General features: G+C 42.2%; 1 protein-coding gene across 1 annotated transcript; it reads left to right on the plus strand.

Moving 5' to 3' along the window:
* Positions 1–2,036: 2,036 nt before the first annotated feature.
* LOC308698232 (adhesion G-protein coupled receptor F1-like) lies at positions 2,037–23,857 on the plus strand (the record flags this gene model as incomplete). The annotated part of the gene is made up of 10 exons (XM_081378147.1): positions 2,037–2,233; positions 10,599–10,753; positions 10,837–11,043; positions 20,577–20,749; positions 20,861–21,031; positions 21,636–22,730; positions 22,997–23,038; positions 23,148–23,210; positions 23,304–23,370; positions 23,744–23,857. The coding sequence occupies 10 exons, from the start codon at positions 2,037–2,039 to the stop codon at positions 23,815–23,817; spliced, it is 2,244 nt and encodes a 747-aa protein (XP_081234273.1). The 3' UTR covers positions 23,818–23,857.
* Between the last annotated feature and the right edge of the window lie 665 nt (positions 23,858–24,522).

Here is a 24,522-nt window from a genome sequence, read left to right on the forward strand (position 1 = left end):
ATGCTATTTTGCAGGTTTAGAAAACAATTGCGCCACTAACCAGGAAAACATAGTTTAAAGTCAGTGGCGCTATAATCAATGTAGCGTGCACAACGCGCATACACTTTGATTCTCTCATCTACACAGAAGCAGCAGCTTTCATTTTTGCAAATCATACATTATTACGATAGATAGATAGATAGATAGATATATAGATAGATAGATAGATAGATAGATAGATAGATAGATAGATAGATAGATAGATAGATAGACAGACAATTTATTATAAAAGCATACATCTAGCTTACACATTTAGCCAAATTATCATACGCCTTTTTAACCGAAGTTAATTTGGGTGGGTTTCTCCATCCCCAACGTCCGTGACGAGAGTGTTTGCTCTCCTTGGCTGTGAACTGCTCCTGGCGCGCGCCTGACAAATCCGCCGTTATAATAGGAATCCGCTTTAGAACAAAGTGCGCCTGCTCTTAAAGGGAATGTGAGATGACGCTCTGATTGGTTTATTTCACGTTACGCCCAAACCACACCTATGAATAATGAAGCTACTTCAAAACCAACCCATTTTAGATTTGCGCCTGGCGCAAGAGTCATTTATCCCGCTGGGAAAATAGCAACAGCGCCAAGACCCACCCACAAAGTTACTTGCGCTTTGCGCTTTGACACTTGTGTTTCAGATCGTTATCGTTTTTTTTTTTACTGTATATTTGATAGTTGGCTTTGTGCAATTAAAGAAATTGCAAAAATGCAAACATGAAAATGATTTATTTTTAACATGTTCAGGAATGTTCAGATGTCTTTATTTTTTATTGGATCATTTCTCTTTTGTTTTGATTGATTGTTTTTGGTTTTATTCACACTAGCAACACCACCACCACCTACAACTACTGCACAAACATCGGGTATTACTATTTAGTGTAAAAAAATAAATAAATAAAAATTTATAAACCACACTATGTTCCACACACCCATCAGGGATCACACTGTAGCTCAGGACTGGTTGCCCACTGAAGCTAAGGAGGGTTGAGCCTACAAAGCGTAGGTGATCTAAATCTAAAGAGCCTACGCTCAGTTACTGAGGGGCTCAGGGAGCTTCTAGCAGATCTACTCCAACAAACTCCTAGTACACATGCCTAAGCCAGATATTAAGGCAGCCCTCATGGGGATGGCACTTGAATATCCTGTGTCTGAAGTCCAAAGATATAGTCTCAAAACAACTCTCAGAAGTGAGAGGACACCTGCTATACAAATACAAGGTGGCTATCCAGGTGGCCTGATGAGGGCCAACACTTAGTTGGTTTATCTGGAGCTTTTTAAACAAAGCGGTGGCCTCAGGAGACAACCCCAAATGGGAGGAAGCCATCTCACACTGAACAAAAACTGTTTGAAGCTCACATGCACGGTGGCCTCACTAGAGATTCCTCTATGAGATGGAGCCAACCTGTACATTGCACTGGGTGACCAAGACTGGCACCACCTACTACATAAACCTAAAGACTCTATCACAAGAGGAGACCTATATGCAAGCCTACCTATGAAAACAAGAACTTCAGGGCCCTAAATTCATAATTTAATACCAAATTAAATCAAATATACCCCTTAATACTAAATACTTAATATTAACCAAATAATATCAAATATACCCCTTAATACTTCCTAAATAGGGAATCGAGATCTAAAGTTAAACAACCTTATAATAAAGACCTACCAAGATCATCCTTGGGGCCGCTGCGGAATGCATGATTTAAATGCAGCCGAGCGCGCCTTTGCCTCTCTGAACTTTTCTACCACGTCTCAACGGAGGCGCCGAAAAGTTCAGATGGCGAAACCAGGGCATTGAGGAGAAAGCCTTTTCTTTCTCCCTGATGTCAAGTCAAGTCAAGTCCTCTTCATTTATATAGCGCTTTTAACGTAGATTAATGTAGATTGTTTCAAAGCAGCTTTACAGAGATAAGTGTATAATTTAAAGGTAACAGAGATTGCTTTGGCTTTATAGCGGTTCTTTAATAAAGTTGTTTTCCAGCTAAAGTTAGTTTTGATTGATGTCAACCAGGTTTAGCCACAGATGTCTCTCCGTGGTCACCATCGCTGCCATCGACTTTCCAATCAAGCGGGAGCGGGACTCCGCACGAGTGGGACCCGAACCACTGGGCCCAGATGCTTGGCCCTCTTCCCTCGAGAAGAGGGCCAGACGAGAGTTGAGTTTTCTAAGAGGAAAACTCACATTCTGCACAATCAGGTCTCTCAAGAGCTGATAGTGTGTGGTCTTCACCCAAACAATAAACACACAAGTTGTGTGTGTCATCTGGTGTCAGAAACCTGAGACATGGATCCACACATTTCTTAAAACGCTTATCACTTGCCATAATTGTTCTTACCTTTTTCAGGTGATTGCAAATCAGACAAAACAATCCCTGAAGACGAAAAGTGGATGTTCTCTAGGCGGCCCTTTTATACTTCCAGGTCGCCCTTGTAGTGACGTCATAGGCTGTCGCCGGTCAAATTCGATTGCTGTGATTGGATAGCTTTTCAGACACCGGTTCACGTGGAGGGTGTTCCCCAATAGCACCATCGACGCAGTGCGTGTTCCCTTTCGAAAGGTCTGTGGTCATAAAAAATCCCAGGATGTCCTTCATAAAAGAGTAGGGGTTTAACCCCGGCATCCTGGCCAAATTTGCCCATTGGCCTTTATCCATCATGGCCTCCTAATCATCCCCATATACTGATTGGCATCATCACTCTGTCTCCTCTCCACCAATAAGCTGGTGTGTAGTTGGTGTTCTGGCGCAATATGGCTGCCGTCACATCATTCAGGTAGATGCTGCACACTGGTGGTGGTTGAGGAGATTCCCCCCTTCCATATGTAAGATAGAGTACAGAGAAAACCACTATATAAATGTTACATTATTATTATTATTATTAATGTACTTGATGACACACACATAATAGAACCTTTAACAGTTATTAGAAGTTTTAAGTTATTAATGATAGCTTCAAAGTTAGTTATCAATCCCATCTCTAATGAAATTAAGTACCAATTTGTTGTTTTTAGTTGGCTTCGTGACAAATGCAAACAAGTTTTACTTTTGAAACTTATTTATTGTTAACATGTCAGGAATGGTCAGATGTCTTTATTGTTTATTGGATAATTTCTTTCTTTCTTTCTTTCTTTCTTTCTTTCTTTCTTTCTTTCTTTCTTTCTTTCTTTCTTTCTTTCTTTCTTTCTTTCTTTCTTTCTTTCTTATTGATTGTTTTTGGTTTTGTTGACACTAGCACCACAACCACCACCCGCAGAAACATTATCAGGTATGTACTGTAAAACAAATGACCAGAAAATAAATGTCATGACAACACATATATTTATTATTATTAAAATGTCAGTGATGGCTTCATATTTTGATAGCGGTCCCGTCAACACTTTAAAGTAAAGTGCTAATTTTGCACAGAATTTATTTGAAAGCAGGTTTATTAAAAGCAAATTTGCTTACTGGCTTCAATATGGCCATGAATAGTTTATTTTTATATTCACTGCCATTATTTTACCCTGCTGATTGTCATAAATATGGCGAATTAACCAAAAAATTCACATGACTGAAATGGATAAATGAATGCACTAAATTAATGTTTTTTTTTGTGTGTGTGTTTTTGTTGTTGTTGTGTTTTTTAGTTCGTAAAAGTTCAATGACAATAGATAAAGTTTTTGATATTGATCTCAACAACCCCAAAAGTATTATATACATCAACTATGCTGGTCAAATTAAGTCAGCGGTGAGTATTTAAAAATTTTCATATGAAATATATTGATTATTTATGCATAATTCACTCAAAACTTCATTCATCATTACCCCCATGTTGTTCCAAACCTGTATGTGTTTCTTTCTTCTGTTGAACACAAAAGAAAATATTTTAAAGCATGTTGGTAACCAGACAGTTGACGGAAGCCATTGATTTCCATGGTAATTTTTTTCCTACTATGGAAGTCAGTGTCCACCATCAGCTGTTTGATTACAAACATTCTTTAAAATATCTTCTTTTGTGTTCCATAGAAGAAAGAAACTCATACAGGTTAGGAACAACTTCAGGGTGAGTAAGTGATGACAACATTTTCATTTTTGGGTGATCTGTCCCTTTAATGCAAGGTTTATAATACAGTATATTTTTTGAGGTAAATATTTATTATTTGTCCTTTCTTCTGTTTCATGAGGGTTTGAAATTAAAATTGGCGTGTTACTATGTTTACTCACTTTTCTGGGGAAGTTTGTGTAAGCCAAATCTGTGTGGATTTAGTGATCTATTAAATACAGCATATTGCACAGAATCTGCGAATTTCAGACTTTCTCGCTTCTGTGCCCTCGCTTATGGCAATAGAAACATTCTCTAATTTCTTGTGTTGGAGGTGAACTCTGTTTAACTCGGAAGTTTGAACTCTGACCAGAAAAAGAGCCTGTAGTTTTCTCTGAACTAACCGAACTAAACACATTCTTGTAACCGAACAACACAAATTCATCAGCAATAATTGCAGCTTGTGACGAAGATACAACCTTCTGTTCGTTCAAATAGGTCACCAACAATTCAGTCACGCAATTCTTAAATTCCTCCAACATCATCAGATCTTTAATCGAGTTAAAATCGGGCACGTTACTTGCGGCTAACCATTTAAAATCCCCTAACAAATAAAATCCCATTTTCATGGGCAAATTCCACATAAGTCTGCTGACCTGTTTTCCTGTGGTTCCTAAATCTCTGCCTGTATGCCTCAGGCACCAAGTATAGTATAGTGTATAGTATAGTATTCACAATATCATATTTCATACTATCATCCAAGGGCAAGGTTGAAAAGACTTCCTGTGCCTTTCCTCCAAGTCTGCATTGCAGCAATAAAGTCCAAGCCTCTTTCGGCCATCGAAGTGAAGAAGCTATTCTTTCAAATGCATTAAAATATGAATCTACTTCATTCTCCCTGAACTGAGGCACTAACACGATATGCTTAGTGATATCAAACGTAATAGTAGAACCATCATTCCCCACGGACACAGAAGGATCAACAGGAGCAGAATATACGACTGATTCATAATGACTTTTCATCGACTCTAATTCAAGCTGACGCAATTTAACCTGTTTATCAGCTCCTATCTCTAATTTTCGAACCTGTATACGCAAATTCATCTCAGCCTGACGTGCCTCAGTCAGCACGATCCTGAGCTTCCATCTAAATTCGAGTGAGGCGCACTTTAAGGCGTGCAGCATCTCTAGAACCAATGGACGACGAAGAGAATGGAAGAAAGGGCGATAAACTTCGGCTTCGGCCACCGTGTCACCCAACCCTTCTTCTGACACGTCAAACCTGGAGGAATGTTTTTCGGCTGCCTCATCTTCCACCTCTTTCGCAAACACATTTAATTCAACCAGCTTTTGAAATACCAAAGCCTTAATAGACTTTTTCAACAACTGCTTTGAAACTGGAATTTTAAAGTGTTCGGCTATTTCTAGAAGTTCATCTTTTCGACATTTGTCTAAATGTTCAGTTGTTGGATTTTTAATAAATTCATGGAAATCAAATGAACACATTTTTCTTACCTTATGCCACCCAATCTTTCTCACAGGCAATTTTTTAAACGTTCCAAGTGTTCTCCTCCACACAGCACCACTGTTACAATCTGCACATACTAAAGATAACAAGTGAACAAAACAGAGAAAAAAAATTCTTTCACTCCGGATCAGCTGCAAATTACATCCCGGATGAGCCTCCATTAAATGAGGAGGAAAACACGAATTCAGAAGAGAAAGAACATTTATTTATTTACACCCCCAGCCAGTAAACACAAAGAAAATAAACTTTAAAGTGTTCCATATATATATTGTCAGAACAAAAATAGGAAATTTAAGAAAATACAATGAAATACACCAAATGAAAAGAAGAGCAGAAGTGTTGCCAAATCAAAGAACTAAATAAAACAAAACACCTCTAACTATAACTTTTAAATCTAACCTAGCTAAATCAAAAGAAAAATCACAAAGAAACATCTTCAGCATGCTACACACACACCTTAACTTACCTCCGCTGACTATCAAACAAAACTTACAACTTGTGGCAACACTCCTAAAACTAATGAACTAATACACAAAACCTGCTACGTGAAGCACAATGTATGTCACGTGACATTCTAACTTGCTCTCCTCTCCTAACCCCGAAATAAGAGCACAAAGGCATGGGAAGATGCCACGTTCAAAACAAAAATCAACAAACTAAACACAAAGGTTAGGAAACCAAACAAAAACAAATTAACAGCAAATGAGGATAACAAAAATGACAAATTGGCCTGCATAATGGAACTCTAAGAGGCGCACGCGCACATGCAAACAAAGCCCAAACAATGCCCCCTCCTCGAAGACAGCTGACATCACATTTTATAGCCAACTTCCGGCGGAGCGTCATGGAGACGCAAACAAATCCCAGATGACAATCAGAATTTGATGAAAAACACAGACCATGAATAGAGAGCGCAAGTCCCTCCCCTCCGCTTCCGGCTTATGGGACCTTATGTCGGAAAAAATATGTATGGTAGTCAATGGCGAAAGACAACTTATCTTTTTATTCCGTCTGAACTGTGCCCTGAATTACACATATGATGTTTGTCAATTTAAAATATAATTATTAAAGTCAAGAAAGTCGCAGTTTGTCATAAAACAGAAGAGTAACATTTAGTTTTATGTGAAAATCGCTCAATGAACTACATCTCTCATCTCCATAGACTGTAAAAAAATATGGACGTAGTGTCCGTGACGTCACCCGTAGGTTTCTGAAGAGCATTTTTGAAGCCTAAAGTGGGCGGAGCCGGCTGTCGCCATCTTGGCCTTGCGTCACTCCCGGATAACAGAAAATTGGCAAAGAGGCTGAGAAATCACGCCCAAATAGCTCGACGTGATCGAGTTAGCTCAGGCTGGGGAGGTAATGCTTGATAACGTTATGCTACTGACAGTACCAAGTCTGCGACTGCACAGGGCCTCACGCTAAAGTGACACTTGATGATGATATAAAGCCAATTAAAAGTTCCTGTTTTTGCCCTTCGAAATATTATAATAGTTAAAAGACATGGCTACAAGTGAGACTGTGTATCGTGATTCTGTACTATTCTGCTAGTTGAAAATGTATTATGCAGTAACTTAATATTACTCTGAGAGTGTGACAGTGATTTATGTGCATAACGTTACATGTCAGTCACTCTTTTTTTATAGTCTATGGTCCGTCAGCGCGGCATCGCCCGTTAAGTTCGTAGAGAGCTTATTCAGTCCATTTTAAATTCCGATTTTGGCCGCCTCTCAAATGGGTTACACCATAGATATATTGCCTATGAAGTTCAAGTAACGTTAAATGCGCTAGAAAATCCGCGCTCATTCAAGAATGTGCATTTATTGCATGAACGGAGAAAGCGCCGACGACTGCATGATTTCACCTGACGGTACATAAGCATATTATAATCTATCTGTTCCGTGAGAGCAGAACGAACGAACCTTTATTGACGTTTTTAAATTTGAAAACTCCAAAAAGCAACGAAATTGTCAGACATCCATTAGTGCATGTTCACAGAGGAAAACTACTGAAATACAGCGCTGGTTGTTCTCTCGAACGATACTCGACGACAACGACGGAATCCAAAGCCGTGGGCTTTGTACCCAAGTAATGGGTGTATTAAATTGTATGAAATAATCCCGAAAAAAAGCACAAACACTGCAGAGATGGCAAATTCAGCAGCTAACATTTGCTGAGGTGAAGTGACAGCTAGTAACAGCAGACAAACGGCTAGCAATGACATCAGCGGCAATCCGCCTGTCACTCAAGTGGCCATACCCTTAATTATGCAGAAATTTAAATATTAATCAACTAAACGGATGAGTTATAAAAAAATTCACCCCCCTCACAGTTGTCATGAAGGCCAAAATTAGCTGTATAGACCAAAGCCACATAGAGATCCAGACTGTAAACATGTTTTTTTCTGCTGTAAATTTGGCAATTTTAACATGGGGGAGATACAGATTTGACTAACTTCTGCAGCCAGCCCAAGCGGCCAGTCAATGAATTGCAGTTTAACTCACTTCCGTGTTGGTTTCAAGAGAGAGACGTGGAGGTTGCTGCTTGCTCATCTCGCACTGTATGTACGTCACCATCCGTTGCTCGTAATTGTGCAGTCTGGTACAAAACACTCAGGCATGACGGCGTAACGTTACGATTATAACGTAAGACTATAGAAAAAATTACAGGCGTTAGCTTCAGTAAAGTTAGCTTCACAAACTGCGACTTTCTTGACTTTAAAATGTATCTTTTAAATTGACAAACAAACATCATGTGTGTAATTCAGGGCACAATTCAAACAAGATCAAAATATTTGTTGTCTCTCGCCACTGACTACCATACAATATTTTTCCGAATTAAGATCCCATGGTGTTCCACCGGAAGGGGAGGGACTTAGGCTCTCTATACACAAACATGATTGATCGTAACACTTGAACATACCCGTCATTACGCAACAAATAACGGTGCACTTGTTCACTTGCATTGAAGCATTAGCGTAGATTAAAAACAGAAAAGACATTGCTATTTTCCAACATCCTACATGTTTTTTGTACTGTATTGATCTGTCCAACTAAAACACATGAAAGCTGCGAAATTTCTTTTTTTGGCTAGTAGAAGCTCTGAATGGCCGGTAACTTAAAAATGTAGTAGCCAAATTGGCCAGTGGGTGAAAAAGTTAATTTCAAACCCTGTGTACATCATAGACTAACTAGTCAGAGTGTTGGCCATAACGGAGCCATTTTCTAAGCCGGATATATGATTAACTGTAATGCTAAATTAAATTGGGACATTTCCGTGTCAAATGAACCAAATTTCGGAAACTTCCCACAACTAAAATTTTTGATTTTGTCAATATGTTTTTCTGTACAAAGACAAACATTAATAGTGATGAAAGCCAAAATATTAAACGTCACCAATGTATATTTACTGAGTTATCCACTATTTTGTAGTGGGCGGTCAAAATGACAATTTTCACCTGAGATTTTATTTTTACACAGAGATTGGTAGGTCTATTTGTAAAATATGTTGACTTCAGCAATCTTTGTTTCATTATATGCCAACAGTGACAGTTCAAAAATGGCAAAAAGCACTTTTTTTGCCTCACTTTTGCATGTCTGTAACTCAAGAAGTATTAAAGATATCATAATATCCTTTTAGATTCTGGTTCTTAACAAACTTCCCTTTTGGTATCTTCATTTTAAAGGCGCTCAATGGTTCAATCCCATAGATATGGGGATCTTAAAGCAGCTCCATGCTCAAATTGTTGAAAGTTTTACTCGTTTTAAGTGATCAAAAACCAAATGTGGTTAACTTTGAACACAACTGGTACTTATGGCATTTAAAGAGGAATGTCTGAAGAACAAATAATGTTTAAACTAGAATTAATCTTGTTTCCCTCTTTCAAAATAATTGCATATAACATATCTCTCTGAGTACCAAAAATCCACTGAAAATGGTTAAGTTGAGGCACATTAACTTGCTCCCAAACATGTATTTATAAGAATCGATATTTTAATCAGTTTTAGGGATATTTGGAAGATGGGATTGTGTTCATTTTAACAGCTTCTGAAGCTACCTGTTCAAATATGCAGTATCATAAGAACACATTACAGCACTGACATCCCTATATCTAAGAGATTGAACCATCTAGGACCTTAAAAAAGAAGATTCCAAAAGAAAAGTCTCATAAGAACAAGAATCTAAAATTACATTAATTGCAATTGAGCTGATAGGAGAAAATGAAGGAGAATTTTTTTTTTTACTTTATCTGTTCTTTAGATATTCCCCTTTAAAAAAAGTATCAGCTGTATGCAAAGTGACCCACATTTGTTTTTTGACCACTGAAAATGTGTATAATATACAAATTTACTCATGGAGCCGCATTGACATGTCCGTATCTCTGGGATTGAACCATCGAGGGCCTTTAAAAGAAGATACCAAAAGAAAAGTTGGTTAAAAACCATAATCTAAAAGGTTATCTTTAATACTTCTTTAATTGCAGGCATGCAAACTTGAGGCAAACATAAGACGTGTTTTTTGCCACTTTTGAACTGTCACCGTTGGCATATAATGAAACAAATATTACTTAGTCAACATATTTTACAAATAAACCTACCAATCTCTGTGTAAAAATAAAATAATGATGCTGCCATTTTTCTAAAGTCTTTTTACACCCCTCTAATTTGATAGATTAATTAATTCGATAAATAACTTCTATAATAAAATAACTATAACTACTAAAACATCTATATATCTCTGGTTCTTGAAATTTCTTCTTAAAAACTATATCATTTTTAATTTTCATTTTTATCATAGGTCTGGTATACTTCCTAATGTGAACTGGTTACACTTACTTTTTACAGATTGATAAAAGTTACGAAGCTGTATCTTCCTACAGTAAAGGTTCATGTACAGTCACTGGCTTCAGGTAAGGTCTATAATATAAACATTCACTCTGAAAGTTCCATTTTAGTTTTTACCTCTTGTTAAAACAATGTTTTCTCGTTGTTGTGGTATGTGTGTTACTCCATAGGCCTGGTAGCATTATAGCAGACTATGAATTTAAAGTAAAAACCAGCAGCCCCAGCGACCCCAACGGCGATGATTTTTCATCAGCAAACTCAAATGTTATACAAACTCTCCAGAAAGCAGGAATCCCTGTACTAGAGAATTCCTTTTCTGAAAGTGGTAAGGGTTGTCACTGTCTAATCTTAAACATTTTAAAAACAGTTCTATTCTCCCCCATGAAGCTGTATGAATTTTGCTTTCAGAAAATAAGATCCTGTCAACTAGAGATAAATGGTATCCCTTTGAAAAGATGGAGCTGAAATGTGATCGCCCAGCGTCTGTTCAGGGTGAAATGATATGGACAGTGAATGGCCAAGATCCTGCACTAGACACCAGTAGATATACCATTATAAATAGTGGCAATGACCCTAACACTCTCTTTGTGAACAGTGCTACAGAGAAAGACAATGGTGAGTCACACATAATTAATCTTTGTCCTATCAATGGTAATTTACACGACTGACTGAACAGATATCAACCTCAAATTTGGAACATGGCTTGATTAGATTTATGGCTTTGATTTTCAAGCAGTTTTAGAGTTCAACATGTATAATAAACATATTTTATATAAAATCATTTTTATAAACTTAAACCTCTATAACCTTTTTTCTTCACTTTTTAAACCTTTTTTACTTCACAAATAATCTGCCGTGGGTCTTCTTTAAAATGAGACAAAACTTAAGTCTATGCTCCCAAGCTTCACATTTTTATGAGTTTTTTTTTAACTGAAACTTTTGTGGTCCTATGTGTTATTTTTTTTTAATTGATGCACAAGAGTTAATTAATATTAATATTAAAGTCAGCCCTTCCCCTTGTACTGTTGTAAAGATCCACTGGAGGCAAGTTGAGAGAACCCAAGTGTAGTTTAACAAAAACAGACATAAAACAAAAGCATGGCAAGGCATGAAAAGCATGAACTTACAAGCCGTAGTTACAGCTAACAATACTAGACAAAGACACATGGCAAACATGAGGGCTTAAATACACACAAGACTAATGACTAGACAAGGGACACCTGTGAACAATGAAACAATGAACCAATGACATGACACATCAGACAAGGGAACACGGGCACGTTCAAGTTTAAAACGGTTTTCTACGGTTTCCGGGTTGAACGTCATGTTTCCTGGAAATGGCGTGCACCGGTGTGCAACGGGGTTTGAGATACGTTTTCTCTTGTTTGGTGGGTGTGTCAGAACTGCAGTCCAATCAGCAGCAACATGTATATAAAGCACGCGGTATTAAAGTGAACTCGCACAATGGGTTCAAGGAAAGTAATTTACAAATGTGTTCGATGCAGCTCGGTATACGCAACAACTGAGGATATTAGAAGACATGTTTGTCGTAAGTTTTATTGTAAAAATATAGGATATAAACATAATGATGTAGTTGTTTATATTTTTAGCTTCATTGCAAGTGTATGACATTTGGTATAGAAATAAACAATGGTAATTAAATGCTTTTCCTAAAAATGAGAAAGAAAATACAAGGTATAAAAAAAAGTATGAACTACAAATAAAGTCAGTATGTGAGACTAAATAGATGTGTTTTAGTCTGAATTAGGTAAAATTAGGCTTCCATTTCAGTTTCAGCAATCCCTTCACTCGATTGGGATGTTCTCTTACGAGAGGTTCTCTCGTATTGCGTAGTTGCTTACGCTACGGGAAAGCCTTTCTTTCTCGAGATACTGAAGCCAAAAATTATCCTTAATTTTTATAATCTTGTCAACGCAGTGCGGCAGCCTGCAGACCTAGGGCAAGCTAACTAGCGTGCCCATTGGCTGCCCTGCGGCAACTGCAGCAGCCTACCGCTGAGCACTTGGCGTGACGTCACGACCAATGAGCGCGCTTGGCGCGCTTAATGCGTCACAGCCCGCGAAAAGGGGTGTGGCTTAGCGTATATAAACAGGGCTCGGAGGCTGCTTCTCTGATTTCTGTCTTTTCAGCGAAGCTCTTCACATCGCTGCTCTCTGAGGAAGCCGCCGTCGAAACAAGCGACCAGCACGCCGAGGATCTCAGCCTGAGGACGCCGGCCGCCTTCGCCGCCTTCAGCTTTCCCTGCCTGCTTCGCTATCCGGCGATTATATCCTTTACTGCTCTGTGTTGTATGTGTTTGTGTGTTCGCCCCGCGACACACTTTTGCATCTAAAAGAGCGCGAGGCGTTGTTGCAAATGCCTCGCTCATCCTGTGGCTCGTGCAGAGCCCCGCTCAGCGATGGAGACCGCCACGTGGTTTGCGCTCTCTGCCTGGGCTTCGACCACGCAGCCCGCGCCCTCTCCTCGGGCGGCTGCGAACAGTGTGAGGACTTGCCGATGTCGACCCTGCGGGCTCGACTCGCCATGTTTGACGATCCTCCACCTTCCCCGGCTGCCTCTTCAGGGCCGCGTAAGAAGAAACGCCGCTCTCAAAGGCCTCCCGAGCCGGTGGTTATAGCTGAGCGCTCGCCGGAGCCCCTCCCGCGAGCCTCGCTTTCTCCTTCTCCCCCGCCCTTCACCGACGCGCAGCGGCCGGCTACTGCCCGCACTGCCGTCGCCTCAGGGGATGAAGCAGATGACGCCGCTGACAGCTGCTCTCTGCTTGCTTCGGACAGCGAGGAGTGGTCGGGCTCTCACCGCTCCGCCTCCTCGACTCCTGAGTCTGGCAGGTCCCGCTCCAGTGTCGACGCGGAGCTTATCCGCCTCCTCACCAAAGCGGTCGACCGACTGGGATTGGACTGGTCCCCACCCAAGGAGCCCGCGCCTAACCGACTCGACGGGTGTTTTCTGCCTAGCCGCCGCCAAGCGCCAGCCTCTAGGTCAGCACCCTTCCTGCCTGAGCTCCACGAGGAGCTATCGAAGTCGTGGAGCGCGCCCTTCTCCGCTAGACTCCGCTCGTCTGTCTCCTCGGCTCTCTCCCAGGTGGACGGGGCCGCCGAGAAAGGCTATACCGGCATCCCTTCCGTTGAGGAAGCGGTGGCAACGCACCTTTGCCCGCCGTCTGCTAGATGGCGCTCAAAGTCTGCCCTGCCGTCTAAAGCCTGCAGGACCACATCAGCTCTCGCCGGCCGCGCATTCGCCGCCTCCGGCCAAGCTGCTTCTGCCCTGCACTCGATGGCTGTTCTTCAGAGCCTGCAGGACCACATCAGCTCTCGCCGGCCGCGCATTCGCCGCCTCCGGCCAAGCTGCTTCTGCCCTGCACTCGATGGCTGTTCTTCAGATCCTGCAAGCCGACCTCCTCCGCGAATTGGACGAGAAGGGCTCGGATCATACAGCCTTAACAGATCTGCGCAGCGCGACGGACCTTTCGCTCCGTGCTACCAAGACCGCTGAGAACGTGAGTCAGAACGCGCTGTTTTCCTCAACGCCCCGCTCTCGCCCACCGGCCTCTTCGGCCCTGCGGTCAGCGGGATTGTGGACCGCTTCTCTGAAGTGCAGAAGGCGTCGCAGGCTATGAATCTCTTCCTGCCTCGCCGCTCGAGCCCAGCCGCAGGCCGCTCTCAAGCTCAGCCTCCTGCGCGCAGCTCCACACAGCGCTCGTCTCGGCCACCAACCACTTCGCAGCGACGCCAGGGCGGCCGCCCTAGGTCGCGCTCGACCAGCCGTCACAGACCGCCGCCCCCCCGGGGTCCGCGTCCCAAGATAACGCTGAAGTCTGAGCCCGCGAAGTCCTCCTAGCACCCGCAGGGAGGAAGAGATGGCTGAGTCCCGCTGCGGCCGGACCACCATCAAAACGCCCAGCTCTGTCAGTCCCCTCAGTGCAGGCTACTGCAGCAGCTTACACCGCAGCCAACGAGCCAGTAATACCACTCGCTCGCCTGCACACAAACGCCGTTTTTACGGCGGCCCAAATAAATCTCAGAAAGAGTGTAAATTCGGGCTTTCCGGCTCCGGCCGAAGGTGTTGTAAGTGTAGAAAATGTGCCCACTCCCACGTGCTCACTGCTTCACACAAACACGGTCCCCATGGTAACGCGTTCAGAGCGCTCTCTCATAAAGCGGTCACACGCCGCTCGAGTAATAAGTGTAGTAAATGTGCCCACAACTCTGTGCTCACATCTACCTGTAACTCGCTCTGCCACTCGGTTACCCCGGGCAACAGCGGCTCAAGCCGAGGGTGTTATAAGTGTAGAAAATGTGCCCACTCCCATGTGCTCACTGCTTCACACAAACAGGGTCCCCATGGTAACGCGTACAGAGCGCTCTCTCATGAAGCGGTCGCAAGCCGCTCGAGTATTAAGTGTAGAAAATGTGCCCACAACCTTGTGCTCACACCTACCCGCTGCTCGCTCTGCCAGCCAGTTACCTTGGGTCACGGACCCTCTAAAGCTCCCAAACACTGGCCGTGTCATAAGTGTAAACCCTGCGCCCGCTCACGAGCACGCGCACTCACTTGTAGACATTATAATCCCCACGCCACTCTCGCGCCTGGGATGTTTGACAGCAAATCACGCTCCATCCGATGGGACCGAGCTACTGAACGCTGTACAGTCGGCCAATACTGTTTACCAGCCCCCGTGTTCGAGCACCAGCGCCGCGCGCGCCGCGCCTTTCTCTCTGATACAGGCTCCCCATCCCGCGCAGCCCAGAGACCATTCGACCCCTAGCTATGCATGCGGAAGCATGGGAAGCGATTCAGGGCGCGTCAGAATGGGTGCTGAAAACTATAAAACACGGCTATTCGCTTCAATTCGCTCGTCGCCCTCCGCACTATACAGCACAGACGGAGACGAGAGTGAGTTCAGAAGCTGCGCACCTGCTTCAAGCAGAAATAGCGAAGCTGCTGCGCAAAGGGGCTATAGAACAGGTTCATCCTTCTTTGAGCGAGTCGGGCTTTTACAGCCGCTACTTCCTCGTGCCCAAGAAGGACGGAGCGTTCAGACCTATTTTAGATCTGAGACATCTGAACAAAGCCCTCATGAGACGGCCGTTCAAAATGATCACAACCAGAAAAATCCTCGCGCAGATTCGCCCAGGAGACTGGTTTATCTCTCTCGATCTAAAAGACGCATACTTTCAGATCCAGATAACTCCCCGTCACAGGCCATTCTTGAGATTCGCCTTCGAGGGTCGAGTATATCAGTACACAGTCCTGCCGTTCGGCCTGTCTTTGGCACCCCGTACATTTACGAAATGCATGGACACGGCCCTCGCTCCCCTGAGGAAACAGGGAATGCGAATACTGAATTATCTGGACGATTGGCTTATTCTAGCGCAGTCAGAGACGGAACTTGTGTCTCACAGAACAGCGCTTCTCAGCCATCTGGAGGAGCTGGGTCTCTCGGTCAACTGGACCAAGAGCTCGCTATCACCCCGTCAGTCAATTTCCTTTCTTGGAATAGAACTGGACTCGGTGGCTATGACGGCCAGACTGTCGGAGCAGCGCGCGCGCCGCATCCGCCTCCTCGCCGCATCCCTCCAAATAGGCAGCCGGGTTCCGCTGAGGACATTCCAGCGTATCCTGGGGCATATGGCCTCAGCTGCAGCAGCGCTCCAGCTGGGTTTACTGCGCATGCGCCCGCTCCAACGCTGGCTGAAAATGCGCGTGCCCCACCGAGCCTGGGCGGCCGGCGGCTTGCGAGTCAGAGTGAATCAGGGCTGCATTTCAGCCCTGCAGCCCTGGCTGGCAGCCGAATGGTATCACACAGGAGTGACTATGGGAGTGATTTCACACCGGAAAGTTGTCTCGACAGACGCTTCCAACCTAGGTTGGGGAGCGCTCTTCGAGGGCAGACCGGTCTATGGCCGCTGGTCAGACCAGGAGAATCTCCTACACATAAACTGTCTAGAGATGCTCGCGGTCGAGAAAGCGCTCAAACACTTCCTCCCATTCCTCCACGGTCACCATGTTCTAGTCCGCACGGACAATACATCGGTAGTGGCCTACGTGAATCGCCAGGGCGGTGTCAGATCAAAGATGCTCTGCACCCTGGCGGAACGCCTCCTCGTGTGGGCTCAGCACTCTCTGCGCTCGCTGAGAGCCGCGCATGTGCCTGGCCACCTGAACGAGAGCCCCGACAGACTGTCCAGGGACAACGTTCCCCCTGGGGAGTGGTCTCTACACCCCCAAACAGTCCAGTCACTGTGGCGACGGTTCGGCAAAGCGAAAGTCGACCTTTTTGCGTCAAAAGACAACGCTCACTGCCCAGAGTTCTTCTCGAAGAACGAGGACGCGCTGGCCCAGATCTGGCCCAGCGGCCCGTTGTACGCTTTTCCCCCGGTCTCTCTGCTGCCTCAGGTCATCGAGAGAATCAGGGAAGCGCGCCACTCAGTGCTCCTCATAGCCCCATGCTGGGAGAACCAAGCTTGGTTCCTGGATCTAATACAGCTGGCAGACTCAGCCCCCTGGCCGATACCGGTGAGGAGAGACCTTCTCTCTCAAGCACGCGGATCGATATGGCATCCCCATCCAGAGCGCTGGTCTCTGCATGCGTGGAGCCTCAACGATTACACGCTAATCTGCCAGACGGGGTCATGAACACGATCATACAATCTAGAGCCCCCTCTACGAGGCGGCTCTACATGTCGAAATGGTCAGTGTTTAACACATGGTGCACTGCTAAGGGGCTCGATCCACAGACATGTGGGGTATCGCGAATACTGTGTTTCCTTCAAGAGCTACTGGACGCGGGCAGGTCCCCCTCCACGCTCAAAGTCTATGTTGCGGCCATTTCAGCGCTCTCTGTTTCTGAGCAGGGCCGCGCATTAGGAAGGAACGAGCTCGTCATCCGCTTCCTTAGGGGAGCCAGGAGGATGAACCCCCCGCGACCCCCCTCGGTTCCTATGTGGGATCTCTCTCTGGTCTTGGAGGCCCTGAGAGCGCATCCCTTCGAACCCTTGGAAACTGTGGATATGAAATACCTCACGCTCAAAACCGTTTTTCTGATAGCTCTGTCGTCAGTCAAACGAGTGGGAGACCTTCACGCGTTATCTGTTAACGCCGCGTGCCTCGAGTTCGGACCTAATGACTCCAAAGTCATTCTCAGACCGAGGCATGGGTACGTTCCAAAAATTTTGGGCACTCCCTTCAGAGCACAGGTCATTTCCCTCTCAGCCCTGCCGACGCACGGCAGCGAGGCCGATAGTAATCTCCTCTGCCCAGTCAGGGCGTTGAGAAACTACATTTCACGGTCCGCCGCTTTCAGGCGCTCGGATCAGCTCTTTGTTTCGTTTGGTGGGCGCACCAAGGGTCTCGCCGCCTCGAAACACAGCCTGTCCAGATGGATAGTGGACGCTATTGCTGCTGCTTATGCGTCTAAAGACCTGCAGTGCCCATTGGGCGTTCGAGCTCATTCCACTAGAGGCATGGCCTCGTCGTGGGCATGGTCCAGCGGGATTCCCATTCATGACATTTGTGCAGCGGCAGGCTGGGCCTCCCCCTCCACATTTGTTAGGTTTTACAACCTGGATGTTCCCGCCTTGCAGGCGAAAGTGTTATCAGTCTAAGTCTCGCGTATGCCAGCCCACTATCTGTGCGCGGGCTACGTTGTGTGATTTAGCTCTACTGGTTGAGCTGCACTATGCAGGGAATTGTCAGTTAGGACCGGCCGTGCCGCTCCTAACCCCCTAGTGTGTGCTTATGTACGGCGCTAGCCCTCTTCGGGCTGCCCGGCTCTCCGCTATCACGTTCCCCGGGCTCTCCCTGGGACTCATTCAGTGGATGCTGGGCACGCACGGCGTTGACAAGGGCGTTCCCGTAGCGTAAGCAACTACGCAATACGAGAGAACCTCTCGTAAGAGAACGTTTCGGTTACTCACGTAACCTCTGTTCTCTCTAGAAGAGGGAACGAGTATTGCGTAGCCCGCCGTGCTCGCGCCACGAGCTCATTTCGCTTCATGCGACAGAAACCAGAGAAGCAGCCTCCGAGCCCTGTTAATATACGCTAAGCCACACCCCTTTTCGCGGGCTGTGACGCATTAAGCGCGCCAAGCGCGCTCATTGGTCGTGACGTCACGCCAAGGGCTCAGCGGTAGGCTGCTGCAGTTGCCGCAGGGCAGCCAATGGGCACGCTAGTTAGCGTGCCCTAGGTCTGCAGGCTGCCGCACTGCGTTGACAAGATTATAAAAATTAAGGATCATTTTTGGCTTCAGTATCTCGAGAAAGAAAGGCTTTCCCGTAGCGTAAGCAACTACGCAATACTCGTTCCCTCTTCTAGAGAGAACAGAGGTTACGTGAGTAACCGAAACGTTCTCTTTTGTTCTGAGCGGCAAGTGCAGTAACTGTAACATCGGGCATATTTCGTAGTATTAAACACATATTTATACCGACTTCATCAGGCTCCGAAAATTCTTCACAAAGAACACAAAGAATGGCCTTCTCAGCTGCCATAGTTGCAACTCTTGCGTCATCAGAACAGTGTGTTCAACGCATCACCGTTTCTGTTTAAAAAACGTTGTGCAACGTTTTGTCGGGGCTGAAAGCAGCCCACATGGCAGGATCACATGACAGAGAAGGAAACATAACGTGAACAAACCCAAAAACAAAACTGTGACAACTGTGCATAAACTGAAATCCTGTGTAGTGTGCAGATGTGCTTGAGATGTATTTTCTTTTAAAATTAAGCCACTTTTAAACTCAGTTTTTATATTAATCTTTTAATCTCAATGAATAAATAATCCAGAGATCAGTTTAGTAGGAGATATGTCAAAACTGAAATGTCCACAATTTAACATCAGGATATGATTAGAAATAATAGAAAGTTCACTTGAAATGTAAATAAATAAATAACTAAATTTGATTTGAAAAATGTTATTTTTGCTCTATTCACAAGCACACACACAAACACACACACACACTCAAAAAAAAACATTACTTATGTTTTCACTAGTTTGATAAGTTAGTTGACTACATATATGCATGAATAGACACTTGGATATTAGTGTTATTATCAAATTAAGATAAATTAAGGCAAATTAAGGCACCTTTAGCTGTTTTAAATAATGCTGGGTGTTAAAACCATAGTGACTCATATCCTGTATCAGAAATGTTTTTTTTTTTTTTTTTTTTTTGCTAGCTAGAGGTAGACTGTAGCCTACTGTATAGGAATATCGGCCGGCAAAGAGATAAAAGAAAAGTGTGTCGGGGGAGAAAATGTAATCGCATGTCACGTGACCGTAAATAAGATAATAACAACATTAATTTCAGAATTTTTTGCACACAAAAATCATACAGAGTTAGAATTATGTGGAGGTAAGTAAATATTGACAATTATCATGCTGTTGTATGACTTCCTAGGCATATATTGCTCTCATTTTGGGCATATTTGATGAAAAAAAAAAAAAAACAGAAAGAACTAAAGAAAGTAAACCAATAGAAAATTATTGCTTTTTTGCTTTAGAAAATAGTAACTTAGAAGTTATGTATGTATGCATTTTTTTCACTTGCAGGTAGATACTCCTGTATTATTAAAAGGACCTCATTACCTTACATTCAGTGGCAAAATATAATTCTTGAACCACGTCCCAATATCCTGTTGAATATGACGGATACAAAGTTTCAGTGTACTTCCCAGATGATCCGACTGTCTTGCTGTGAAGACAATTACGAAGTTATGTGGGACAATGGGACAGACACTTCAACAGGTTGTACATACACATATTTATATTGCAATATAATCTTACAAAAGTTACAGAATGCAGTTATAAGTTCCACTAATAAGAAAAAAACAGGGAATGTTTTTAATATGTCCCAACGATTGTATTTACCCATTTTATGCAATCAGATGGCAGCAGATGTCTTGTATTAAAATATCAAATCCAGAGTGAAAATTGTGTTGGAAGAACCTTTACATGTCAAATCAAGAACCCACCAGCACTACCAATTTTCAGAGATAGCACGAAAAGTGTCAAAATTGACACAATCACAGGAAGTAAGCCATAAGTGTTTCATTCTTTACATGATTCAGCAGCAAGTTCATTTATCTGATGTAGTTGTCTAAAACAAACAATCTATTTTTTTCTGACTTGCAGCATTTGACTGTAGTAGCTCATTTGGAGTTGGAAACATATATGAAACTTTAACAGGAGCCTGTGAAAACGGCAAAGAAGGCACCATAACTTATCAGTGTACATCAGAGGGATGGATTCCAATACAGGACAACTGTGTAGTTAAAGTCATTAAAGACCTTCAAAGGAAAGTTGAGGTAATCTATTGGTTGTCTATTTATTTATTTATTTTAAAAGAAAGAAAGAAAACTATGATCCATTTTAAATATTTAAAAAATGTCTTTTTTTTTTTTTTTTTTGTAATTTAGGTCTTGAATGTGGGGCAGATACCAGATTTTGTGGCTGAGCTCAGTAATGCTACAGTGCAGAATAATCAGGAGATAACACAGTCTCCTGTGACTGTCCAAACAATTGTTCAGATACTTTCACAAATTACCAAAATCTCAGAAAACATTCCCATCAGAAAAATTGTGATCGAGGTATGTAAATTCGAGTTTGTGCAAATCGTGTGTAAAAAGTAAAAAAAAGTGGTGTAAAAACCTTGCTTGTATAAAATATTAGCAATATTTAATAATATATAATAACTATATAATAATATTAATAGCAAAAAGATCATGCAAATCTTCTCAGTTTCCACTGGGAAATATCTTTAGTCATTTTGATGCATCATACAGAATTCTCTGAAACAACCTTTTGATCTCTTTTGATTCTCATGAATGAAATGTTTGTAAGTATTTATGTTAAAATCAAATATATATTTATGCATTAGAAAATTGTCCAACCTAAATACAACCGTTTCTACTAAACATGTATTTCTTTTTACAGGGTTTTCTTCAAACAGTGGACATCCTTGTATCAAATGATACCATTAATTCATGGAATAAATTGAATAATAACAACACATCAGAAAACACCAGCGTTGCACTTCTGGCCGCTGTTGAGAATATAAGTAAAAATATCACAGAGGACAATTTTACAATTAATAGCACAAAATCCCTTGAGTTGAACAGAACAGTAGTAACTACATCATATAGTGGAACATCAAAACTGTCAAACACAACTACTGATATTCTGATACCACAGGTTTTTACACCAACCTCCGTAACCATTATCGTCTTTGCAAATCTTGACAAAATCCTGCCTACTCGTAATACTAGTAATAATGACAGCAGGAAATCAGTTTCCCTCATCAATGGAGACGTGGTGGTTGTTAAGGTTAACCAAACGCTTAACAACATTTCTTTTACTTTTGGCACTACTAATGCATCTTTGGGAAATCCTCAGTGTGTCTTTTGGAACTTCAATCTTAATGCATGGGATTCCACTGGATGTAAAGTAAAGCCCTTAGTGAACGAAACTGGCAAGATCACATGTGAATGCAACCACACAACCTCTTTTTCAATCCTGATGTCCCCATTCCCCATTGATAATATTGTCTTGGCTTATATAACTTACATTGGTGTAGCTATTTCAATGGCCAGCTTGGTAATATGCCTCATTATTGAGATTATCGTGTGGAAGTCAATGACAAGAAATGACACATCCTACATACGACATGTCTCCATAGTCAACATTGCTGTGTCCCTGCTGATCGCAAACATCTGTTTTATCATTGGAGCCGCAGTCGCAGAACAAGAGCAACCAACATCAGTGGGTCGCTGCAGTCCAGCGGTTTTCTTCATGCACTTTTTTTACCTGGCTCTTTTCTTCTGGATGTTAATTTCAGCGCTGCTGCTCTTTTACCGTACAGTCATGGTCTTGTCCCAAATGTCAAGGTCCACAATGATGGCCATTGCCTTCATAGTCGGTTATGGTGCGCCTTTGCTCATAGCGGTCATTACTGTTGCGTCGACAGCTGGACCTCAGAAATATATCACGAAACAATTAGCATGCTGGCTGAACTGGAATGAATCTAAGGCACTGCTGGCATTTGTGGTTCCAGCTCTCACTATTGTTGCCATAAACCTTGTGGTTTTGATTGTGGTTCTGTATAAGATGTTGAGCAGAGGAGTTGGTGACACAACTCAACCGGATGAGAAACATGCCCTGGTGGTCATTGCCCGATGTGTGGCCATATTGACTCCTATCTTTGGTCTAACATGGGGATTTGGAATTGGAACCATGGTGTCCAGTGCATTAGGCATTCATGTGGTGTTTGCACTCCTCAATTCACTACAGGTATCACTTTCTGTCTTTGTATTTTGACTATATTAAAGTTATATTTTGTGTGCTTGATTTAAATGCAAACATTAAAACAATAATTGTAATGCAAATAATTTAATAATTATAATCTATACTTCTAACAATTCATTATAAAGTCTCACAACACCATAAAATAATGCAAAATAAGTTATTTTCAATGTTATGAAAATGAAATTAACAGCATTATAATAAGTATTATTTAATCATACCATTTTCCTCATATATTTGTAACACTTCTGCAGGGATTCTTTATTTTGGTGTTCGGAACGCTTTTAGACAGCAAGGTAAGAATTGATTTGTGTCACTTTGCAAGTTGACGATTTGTTAAAATGATCTTAGAGGCATTCAGTTCTACTGCTGTGCTTTAACTCATTTTGTCACATATTGTTGCAGATCCGTGAGGCACTGGCACAAAGGCTGTCACCAAGGAACCTTACCAGCTCTAACCGTACCAAGGTAAATGCTAACTAAATGCATCTGATCCACGAGTTCTTCCTAATGATAGATGTACTCAGTTTAGAGCTGATATCTTAAATCTCTGTATTACAGAGTACTAGTGCAGGACCATCATCTTCAAGCGGGCCTGGTGTCTTTCAAAGGATGCGTAGGAGAAGAAGTAAGTATTGCTATTAAAATTTATACATTATTGGACAGTTTCACAAACCAGGCTTAAGCCTAGTCCCAGACCCAGCTGTCTGAACTGAAAGCAACTTCCACTGACATATTTTAAAATATGACAGTGCTATTGTTTTGTCTCAAGATGAGACGGGGTGGGGGGGGGGGGGGCTTAAATGTTTTTTTCAAAATAAAAATAAAAAACATTAATGTTTTATTCTAAGGCACATTTATAAAAGCTTCTTAAATGTCTTAATTGAACTAAGGCCTGGTTTAGTCTAAGCTATGTCTGTGAAACCAGGCCTATATATATATATCATATGACATGACAAGAATATTTTAAGTAACATAAAAATAAAAATAACTATTTACAGATGTGTACAACGTATCTGAAGCAGCAACATCTTCAAACATGTCCAGTGGCTCAGAAACTTTTATGAATGCATAATCAGCTACTTCATTAGGGATTTGCTTTATATTAAACAGCCTTTTCCAAACACATTTTTAACACTGCAAGTATATGTAAACTGCACTATCTGTTACTGATTTCTGGGAAGAAGTTTTTCTATGTTCTGAAGTATTAATAAAGATGGCCAATAATCTACAGATCTAATGTTTAATTAAGGATACATTTTATTATAAGGCTGTGATTTGCATGATTGGATGCACTTTCATTTATAACAGAAAAATTATATCAATAATATTGATCTAGAGAAATAGCTTTATTTGTGTTTTCTGGTGTATTTGATGTATTTTATTCTTTGACATTTTAAATCATCAGTTTTCTTGTCCAGTTGGTGTCATTGCATATATCATTCTGTTCTACACTGTATGTATTATTAAAATAATAATAATAATAATAAAATTTGTATTTTTTGCTACACCAGAAATTAAATGCCTCTTTATTTTATATTTATTTTGGAGTTGATAATCATGACTTTGTAGCTCTCTTGTTATTTTTCATTGCATTTGGCAATAATGATTAAATAGATTATGTTTCCAAATAATTGATTATTATTTTAATCCATCACAGTATTAAGGTTACAGTTTCTTATTCATTTCAACAATTCTTTGAGCTTGGTCAACCTCACCTGCGTAATATATATTATACAAGTATAAGGAGTTTGATTCTGAATCCTTTGCATCTCTTTCA

Source organism: Scardinius erythrophthalmus (genome assembly GCF_964197995.2).
Source record: "Scardinius erythrophthalmus genome assembly, chromosome: 11".
NCBI lineage: Eukaryota > Metazoa > Chordata > Actinopteri > Cypriniformes > Leuciscidae > Scardinius > Scardinius erythrophthalmus.